We start from the raw sequence: 9,733 nt of genomic DNA on the forward strand, positions 1-9,733 counted from the left end.
TTATCTTACTTTAAGAGTAAAAGTACTCATTCCATTGGCAAATTATCTTATTTACCTACTCAAATTAAGATTAAATGCATTTAACTGAAGACATTTTTGCTCATTTCTAGATCGTTTCTGCAGTGTACAGCTAATGCTAAGTGCACTAACTGAGACACATTCATGTCTGAAAACTATTTTCTTTAAGATGTCTTATGTATGTTTTCGAAAAACAAATAAAAGACCAACCGTGACCGTGTCATTATTTATACCATTAATGTTTTAAGGATCTTAAGCTCTGAAATATGATGACAGTCTGAATAGTTTGCCAACATTGAAACGTTTGCTTATCCTCTGCTAGAAATGTTTAGCTTGATTAATGTATGATTTCTATTCTGCTTCCTGCCTCCAAGATTTTCCCACTAGGATCACGTATCAGAGCTTCCTTCTATAATGTTTTTATATAAACTGCTTATTTATTTGGTTTGAACGAGTTTCTAGGAGGGAGTTTGTGGTCCACAGAAATGGATCATTAACAACTTTCGAGGCTAAACCTGTCTGTTGTCTTCAGCAAACAGTCACTCAGAACTTCTCTCTTCAGGTTTAATATTACTTTTTCTGCAAAAGAAACAAGAAACTGTCCACATGGTGAACTCCAGTCTACTCTTAGCTTGTTTCTCATCAAATTTCTGCCCTTTTTCCAGATAAACAACCACTAAGATTTCTTTTGTTTCAGTACCGGGAATTGTTAAATCTGCTTAATTTAACTGATGTTATTTGGAACTTCTCTAAGATTGTAATTAGGATAGATTTATGATCTTATAGAGTAAATCAGCAACCATTTGTGTTTCCCTATTCCTTCTGTTGACAGTTGAGTGTATAGCGTCCATCTTAGCCAGGTCGTTACACACACATCAAGTGAGGAGGAGTGTTGGGAGAATGAACGGGAGAGGGAAGTGCAGGGATCGGCCGTGGTTCAATCTGAACTGGTTGGATAAACAGGGTGGTGAAAAGAAGAATAAACTGTAGGTTTGTGGTGCACCAGATCTGAAAATAGCAGTGATTGCATCAATATTTTGATTTAAACGAACCCCTTCAGAACCAAAGTGTTTTATAACACACGGTGCCCGGCGAAGAGATTCATTGCTCCTGATGTTTTCCACATTTCTTCACGTTACAACCACAAATTTCAGAACTTTTTTCTGAGATTTTATGTGCATATGCACAACATTACATTATACAGTATCATGACATGGAAAAATTATTATTTGTATTTTCCTTGCTTTTTTTTTGCATCACTTTTAGGAAAAGAAAATATAAAATTTGGTCTCCGTTGGTTCTGCCTACTAATATTACAAAATAAAATGAGCAACTGGACTCAGAAGTTGCCCGATTATTTAAAAGAGACCAACATGAAGCAGTGAATAATGTGAAATGGAATAAAATTGAGTTCAATATTTTAAGTTTTTAGCCCCTAAATGAAATATACTGAAATCAAATTATCCTCAGAAGCAAATACTTTCCTAATTAAGTACATTTGTGCGTAATTAAAATCTAGCTTTTGTGTAAAGGAAAATTCCCTTACTTCAGACCTCTGTTCATCCCATCATCAGCAAATTGAAGTGAAAGTAAAACACAACTGCAGACATATCCAGACATGGTCGTAAACCTAAAGCGATGGGTCAGGGGAGGAGAGCATTTGTCATAAAAGCAGCCATGACGCTCATATGTGGAGGAGCTAACGATAATCTGTTAACACAACAAATATTCGTTGCGGAGTTAAAAAAAATCTGCCATCTCGAAGTCTATCTAGTTCATCAACCTTACACCCAAAACTACAATTAAAAGGTTTAGATCAAAGCAATAAATTATAAGAAGACCTGAATAATGAATTTTAGTCCTGGTTTTACTATTTTAAAAACAACTTTCCGCTTTAACTGTAGAGAAAATGTAGTTCTACCTACTAATAAATAAAAGCAGACCAAATACAAATGCATGCTAAACTTTGCTGATTTTAAATTTGATGCACCTTTAAAAATAAATACCCCCTAATGTCAGTTTTAATGAAAAGCATAACCGAACCACTGCAGCAAATGTAAGATCAGAACCAGCTATAAACAGCAAAGCCCAGATCTTCAAAGATTCCTTATTTGCATAATCCCCTCCCATAAATGTGCTTGTTGTGGTCATAAGCATAAGTGCTGTATATGCAATTCAGTTCAGTTCATTTATATAGTACCAATTCACAACACATGTCATTTCTATTCAACTACTATTGAAACTACCGGATCATCCAGTCCAGTAGTTTCAAAGTGTACTATCTAAGGAAAACCAGTTGATTGCATCGACTCATTGACTCTAAGGCAATTCCTCAAACCAAGCATGCTTGTAGGGACAGTGGGGAGGAAAACTACCTCTGAACAGGAAGAATCAGTGTCAGTGTGAACGGCCTTTCACTACCCGATCCGTCCTGGAAGCACGATCCGTTCCGCACATGAGCCATCAGCTCATTTGTGCATGTGCATCGAGATATACATCCGGGTCACCCTCAATTTTATTTTGACCTAAATTACATGATTCCCTCGGCAAAATAGTAAATGTTCTAAAATATGTGTTAAAGGTTAACAATGTATTTTCTGAGAAAATAAATGCCTTAAAATCCTTTCTGTTCTATCACTCGTCTTTGCCCGATCTGCGCCGGAAATGGGATCCTACTCTACTCCTGAGAGCTAACTTTCATTATTGGAATTAATCGTAAATATAGTCTTTTTTGGTTTTATGTTTTCCTTTCGTGATAACATTATTGTATATTGTGCGTAATCCAAAAAAGGACACAACTAAAATGCAGATAAACATGGATTACTCATATTTTGCCGGACTGTTCTGAGCGTGTCCCATGATGACGTCAGAGAAGCAGTTTAATGGAGAAAATGTAAAAAGCATCAAAAGTGTATCAAAGGTGTGTATTAGCGTTTCTTAGTGAGTTAAGGATAGAAATAAGTGATTTTAGTACCATAATTACATTGTTTATGTAAAAATAAAATATATAGTTGTTGACGCATGCGCAGAACAGATCGTGCTTCAGGGACGGATCGGGTCGTGACACGGCCATCTGCCGTGGTTGATTCAAAGTTTTCATTCTAATGCTACGTTCACACCAGACGCAGCAAAATCGCGTCTGCTGCTTCATTTTTGCTGCTTGTACCAGTTAGTTCTGACGCGCGGCTGAAGCAGCTTTGCTGCTCTGGCTGCGCGGTGCAAAAGTGTGTCTGACCCGCGTTGGGCGGAGCTTCACTATCCTTTCTTTATTTTATATGTTTTTAAGTGAGAAAATCCACCTGAAAACCTAATCAGTGCAGTCAGTTCATCCAGATTACCATTTCTGTCGGAGCCGCTCAGACCCCCACATACCAGCGGTGCACTGTCAGTAGGAATCCCATTCAATAGCAGCCTCTGGCCGGGTCGCCTCCTCGCGGTTCACCGCGGCGGCTGGTAGGTGTTTTTCATCTACATAATCCAAACTGCAGGCACCAACATATTCTGCCGGCAGATTTCTCCATTTTAAGTTAATTTAGGCGTCAATAAACTGTTTCAGAGGAGTGATCACAGCGCTCTGTGTCATCAGCAATGTGCCTCTCTCCCTGCCATCTCCCATATCAGCTTCTCTGATTGGTTGTTGCGGCGCGTCGAGCAGCAAAAGTTAAATTTTTCCATCTCGAACAGCAGCGCGTTTGCGGCGCGTCATGTGCGTCAGATGCTTAAACGCGCTGCGGGACATTTTGCTGCGCCTCAACGCGCGTCAACCATTGACTTTGCATGTAAACTGGCTGCTTCTGCCGTGCCTGCTGCGTCCGGTGTGAACGCAGCATTTGGAAAACCAACTGATTGCACTGACTCATTGAGTCCCCTGCAATCCCTCACACTAACCAGGCTTGTGGTGACAGTGGAGAGGAAAAACTCCCTTTTAACAAGAAGAATCCTCCAGCAGAACCAGGCTCAGTGTGAGCGGCCATCTGCTGAGGTTGCTAAGGTTCAAGGAGACAGAAGCAGACATAGAAAAAGAAGCATAGATACAAAAGGCAACTGTTAACCAGCTCCACGGTCTGCCCAGGAAACACACAGCCAGGCAGACGAGCTCCGAGCCAGCTCCCATGTCAGAGGATGAAAGAGAGCACATCCAGTTAGTCACAGTCAGAGAAACAGGACTACACTGAAAAATAGGCTAATCTCGAACATCTTTAAACAAATGTAAACATGCTAAAAAATTAGCACCTGCTGTTCCACTGATTTTAGACGTAGCACTTTGATTTACACCCCGTTTGTAGATCAGCTTTGTGCATGATGTCATGTTTGCAGGTTTTTGTTTAGATGCAAATCAGGCCACCTGTGGTTCGCTTTGTGCACAACTTGGTTGTTTGACTTGAACCTTTTTATTTCACAAACTGGAATCATATGCAGCTGATGACTGACAAACAGCAGTGAAACTAATGCCTTGTGACCACAAATAGCACAGGGCTTTCCTGGCAGATGCTGAGAGAGGTGTTACAGTCATGTAAAAAGCCGCAAAGTAAAGAACCCTCATTAGTGGTTTACTGTAAATCCAAATCATAAATATGCCTTTTGAAACTGCATTTCCATCCTTGAACTGAGTGGGATAATAGCATGTCAGGCAAAGTCACACTCGCTGAATGCATTTCAACACAGTGAAGAAGCATGGGGTGATGAATGAGTCCCGTAAAACCCATGCATTTAAAGTAAACACTTAATTTTTCAGTTGAAATTCGTGTTAATGTGTGGCCTGTTCGTGAAGCCATTTCTGAAACACCTCGATGTTGCAGGGAGGGACCGAGCTTGAGGTTAACCACATCGACTGTCATGGTCTTCACCGTGCCTCCCTCCTACCACAGAACAAACAAACTAAACCAACCAGATATATATATCCTTAGATTTCCCACTGGTAACTGGTGCACCTCAGACTTGTCAACATCTTCTTTCACCTAGAAATTTCCCCATATGTATGCAGCTTTCAAATCCACATGAACAGATGGAAAAAGCTGGAATGATTGTTCCTCTTTAACTGACCTTTGTTTGCCGTTTTCAGCATTACAGCCTCTTGACTTTGGGAACACGATTACTGTGTTTGCTGCTGGATCTTTTTCTGTTTTCTTCAAAGGTCTTTTTTTTTCAATGAACTCAATCTGTTTCTTTTCCTCTCTTCAGTCTTTCCCTTCATCTTTCTTTACCGGGCAACGTGCAAAATCAGATTGTAAAATGTTGTCTAATATTGCTAATATTTGTAATTGTAGTCTCCTTGCAAATATTCTCCATTCTAAATGCAGAACCAATGGCGATGGAGCCACCGTCTCCGCCAGAGGAAGAAGGTAAGTGGGTCTTAATCAGAAAAAAACTGCTGCTATTGGTTTAGCTTCTACTGAATATCAGAGGCTAAGTCACATTGACTGTATGGTGGTGACAGTATCATGCAATGGGGATAAACTTGGAGAGGTTTAGAATGAGAGTAGGAGCAGGAGAAAATACCTCATTCTAGGAAAACAGAGCCACATGTGACACTTCAGGAGAATCTCAGGGAGAAGGATCAGACTGAGGATTAAAAGAATAAAAGGAACTTGACGTCTTAAGCTAGACTTAATTTTGTGGTGGCAAAATCTGACAGCAAGCTAAGACTAAAGGTAAGTTGATCAGATCAAGAAGGCCAGGATGTGATGCAGCACCAGAGAAACTAATTTGCTTTAGGGTATTAACAAAGCCATTAAAGTAATATTTGAAGGACTGGTGCAACCACAGTCATGCTTTAGGGTTTCTCTCATGTCGGAAGTCTTCACAGTGCTGAGGATCCTCAGTCACCCAGGTCAAAGTCGTTCTTCAAAAAGTGAAAAAATAATCCACTGGACTTTGTTTTCAAGTTTGAAGACGTTTCTCTTCCCATCCAGGAGGCTTTTTCATTTCAAAATTTCAGAAATAGCGTTGAGTCCGAGGCTTTATATAGTGGCCCATCAAAGAAAACATGCTAATAGGGATCAGTTGAGTTGATCTCTTCCCACTATCATCGCAACCCCAGCCCCTTTACATGGAAACAGAGGACCTCACTTATTCTGCCAGGCCAACAATTTACTTTAAACGACCCCCAATCCTAGGTGGGGACCCCTCCGTCCGCTTCAATTTGCATGTTTTCTAAGCAAAAACAAGGCTTTGTTGGGCTACTGCAGGGGTCTGCAACCTGCGGCTCCAGAGCCACATATGGCTCTTTGGACCCTCTCCAAAGAGTGGCTAAAATGTATATAAAGAGCTAAATAATTTACTACAATATATACCGGTATCAATAGCTTTAGCGTTTTTTATAAGATGGAAAAGAATGAGATTAAAAGAACCAGAAATATGTTTTAAGAGACATTTTTCTATGAATTAGCTTAAAAATTATACGTCTTTACATTAAAAATATATGAATTGATTGTTTGAGATGGCAACAACTAATTTCCTATACAAGATAAAAAAAAAAAAGGTTTTCTAGAAAAAGTCATGGTATATTTTGCGGCTCTAAACAACTTTTATTTGGTCGTACTCTGGGCAAAACGGCTCTTTGGATATGAAAGGTTGCAGACCCCTGGGCTACTGTATAAAGCCTCGAACTCAATGCTGTTTCTGACATTTTGAATGGAAAAAGCTTCCTGGATGGGAAGAGAAACGTCTTCCAACTTGTAAACAAAGTCCAGTGGATTGTTTTCAGCTTTTTTTGGAATGAAATACCTCATAGTCCAAAAGATATTTTAGGCCTTGTCCTAACCTAAGAACTCATGGAAACTTGGATGAACTGCTCTGGTTTTAGACATGAAGAAGTTGATCTTTAAAAACATTGCTTGCACAAGCAAGTAGAAAATTTATTTTACAAATGATCAGGATGGTCTCACGAGGCTAGAATAGGCGAGGTCTTCTGTTCCCCTGTAAAGGGGTTGGGGTTGCGATGATTATATTGGACGGTTGGAAGGGATTTTATATATATTCTTTTATGATATTTTCTGGAAATATGATCTTTGACATATTGTTCCTTCTCCTGAATTGTTGAACACTTTGACTCTAGGAGTTTTTCTACTATGATTATGTTTTCCTATTTAAGGGGATCTTAATCTGGAGCCTTACTGTTCTACATACTGGGCTGTGGCTCAGTTCTTTATTATATTTTATAATTTTTATTGCCTGTGAGTTCTCATTGTATTCATTGCTATCCTAAAACTCTGCCACGTTGACCTCTTGTAGTTTCTGTCCTTCAGTTCTGTTCACCTTGTGTCATTTGGGTACCACAGGTTCACCATTTTCCAGTCAGACTGAGATTCACGAGTCCTTACTAGATGTTCTAGTTAGACAAATGAAAGAGGGTCTAATTTTTCGCGCGCAGATTTACATAGACCACTATTTGTGATGACCTGCAGGTTCAAGCAGTTTAGAATCCAGTGATTCACAGTTTCTGGTCGTCATTTCAGGTGTTTTGAACCTCATTTCATATAAACAGAAGTTTGCATTTCCTACTCATATCTGTTCTTATACTTACTTTTTGCGTGATTATTTTAACCGATTATGAGATTTAGATTTCAGAAGGTTTTTTAAATATATGCTGGTATATATCGAGGTCATAGTGATTCCAAAAAAGTAAAAAAATCAATCCACTGGACTTTGCTTCCATGTATGAAGACGTTTAGCTTCCCATCCAGGAAGATTTTTGTTTATCTGCTTATATCTGTTTTTATTATACCTACTTTTTACATGAGTATGGCCACAATTATATTGTATCCTGCCTGCCCCCAGGGAATAGAAGCCACATGTGGCTCATGCTTATGATGCAGTTATCTTCTTCTGCTTTATAGTCAATAGTTTCTTTGATAACATGAACTGACTCAAATAACATACACAAACATTTTGGACTCCTGTTAAAGATGTTGTCTTGGTGATTTCTTTCAGACGTCACTTCCCCGTACCCTGATCTGTGGTTGGAACAGGTCCGCAGCCGGCAGAATAGATCCAGAGCATCCTGTGAGTTTCAAAACGTTTCTTTAATATGGAAGTTTGGGATGTCTTCAAACCACAGCAGAAAAATCCCATTTTAAGTTGTCAGACGTGTGTAAGCAATCATAGTTTGAGGCTGTTGCTGTCTTTTAAGGACAGATGGGGGGGTTGTGAAACCAATAGATCTTGATGTTGAAGTGCATTGGGTTTTGATGATCCGCTTCACTGTGGTTTCTTGTATTGCTTCTAACCTGTAATTATCTCCACATGGCACAACTATAGGATCTCACACTCTTCTATTTTATGCACACGTGTGTTTATCTTTATTCCAGTTTCATGCACATGGGGGAAATATGCTGGTTTGTATAACTCAAAATGGCCCATAGATGAGAACCTTCTGTGTATGTGTGGGTCTTTGCGTGAATCCCATTATCATAATTTACAACCAATAATAAGCCTGAGAAATGCTGCATTGGTTTTGATTACCATATGCTCTCTGGCTTATTGGGGTGAAAAAAATTCATTCCGACCCCAACAAAGTGAGCCCATAAAGAGGCGCTGGAGTGAAGAGGGTTAGTTTAGAAAGTGCAGAGGTATTTCATTTGGTCTCTTTTGTGTGGCTAAAGATCCCCTGTGAAAATAAACAAAGAAAAAGAATATCCATAATCCCGCAGCGGCTTCAGAGCCTTTAGGCATGCACCAAAGGGAGGGCCAGCTTGGCAATAAAAGCCCTCATATGCTAAAAGGCAATCCTTTCTTTTCTGACTTCAGTGCTCTTATCTTTCTTGATAAGATGCCTGAAAACAGCTCTAAAAAAAAAGCAGTTTCTTCTTCATCAAGTCCATTTTCTCTGTATGCCAATAAAGGACAGGGTCAGAAAGGGATGGCTTCATTAATGGAAATTTGGAGAATGTACACAAATAGACTCCTGGCAATGATCCTTTGTCTCATCTGTCTTATATACACCCACTACACAGAGAGAAAGGGCATAAGGAGTGTCCAAATATTTACTTAACTTGGGGCAAAGGGAGCCGTACTTAGTCATTAGCTTGTTAATGTCCATAAACAGTGCCATTTGTGGGGGGGGTGATATATCAGTCTACACACAATGCCTCCAATAACTCCACCTCTGTGATATAGTAAAATAAGTTTGCTAAGATGACAGCTGTTTTTATTTTACTAATGAATTAAAATAAATCAGAAACATAGCATGTGATGGAAATCCAGAAGGCTTGGCCTAATCTGATTAAATGTTCTCCTTAATAAACTATAAACACATCCTTTTGTTTATACTCTGTTTGTGTAAGGAAGGTTTTTGATAAATCATGCCACTTGGACCACCTAAGTTACCGCTGACGTCGTGGACGGAGGGCTTATTGGCTGATTTGTGTGTAAACTCTCTCTAGCGTCATCGTGTGACCAGGAGCAACAATCGGCTCTGGAAGAGAGGAGGCAGCGTAATAACGACGCTGTGTTTGTGCCAGACTGTGCCCAAGGCGGATTCTATAAGCCGGTCCAATGCCACCCCTCCACCGGCTACTGCTGGTGTGTGCTTGTTGATACAGGACGGCCAATACCGGGGACGTCAACCAGGTGGGCCACAAATTAGCCATAAACCAAAGAAAAATGTGATTTATTCATGTTTGGTAGGAACTAACATACTTTCACTAGAGGACATACTCATACTGTGTACATGCTGTGTTAAAGTTAGTAGCTGAAGTACAGAGATGGGAAGTAA

The 9,733-nt window shown here is 39.7% G+C and overlaps 1 protein-coding gene across 1 annotated transcript in view; it reads left to right on the plus strand.

Moving 5' to 3' along the window:
- Positions 1-9,733, plus strand: part of LOC107097421 (SPARC-related modular calcium-binding protein 2-like) — a 54,388-nt gene that overhangs the window by 28,504 nt on the left and 16,151 nt on the right. Inside the window, exons 7-9 of the mRNA XM_015394560.1 lie at positions 5,286-5,360; positions 7,951-8,022; positions 9,402-9,588. Of these exons, the coding sequence (XP_015250046.1) occupies positions 5,286-5,360; positions 7,951-8,022; positions 9,402-9,588 (334 nt within the window). The remainder of the gene's footprint in view (positions 1-5,285; positions 5,361-7,950; positions 8,023-9,401; positions 9,589-9,733) is intronic.

The sequence above is a fragment of the Cyprinodon variegatus genome, unplaced genomic scaffold (assembly GCF_000732505.1).
Source record: "Cyprinodon variegatus isolate N-32 unplaced genomic scaffold, C_variegatus-1.0 Scaffold694, whole genome shotgun sequence".
Classification (NCBI taxonomy): Eukaryota; Metazoa; Chordata; class Actinopteri; order Cyprinodontiformes; family Cyprinodontidae; genus Cyprinodon; species Cyprinodon variegatus.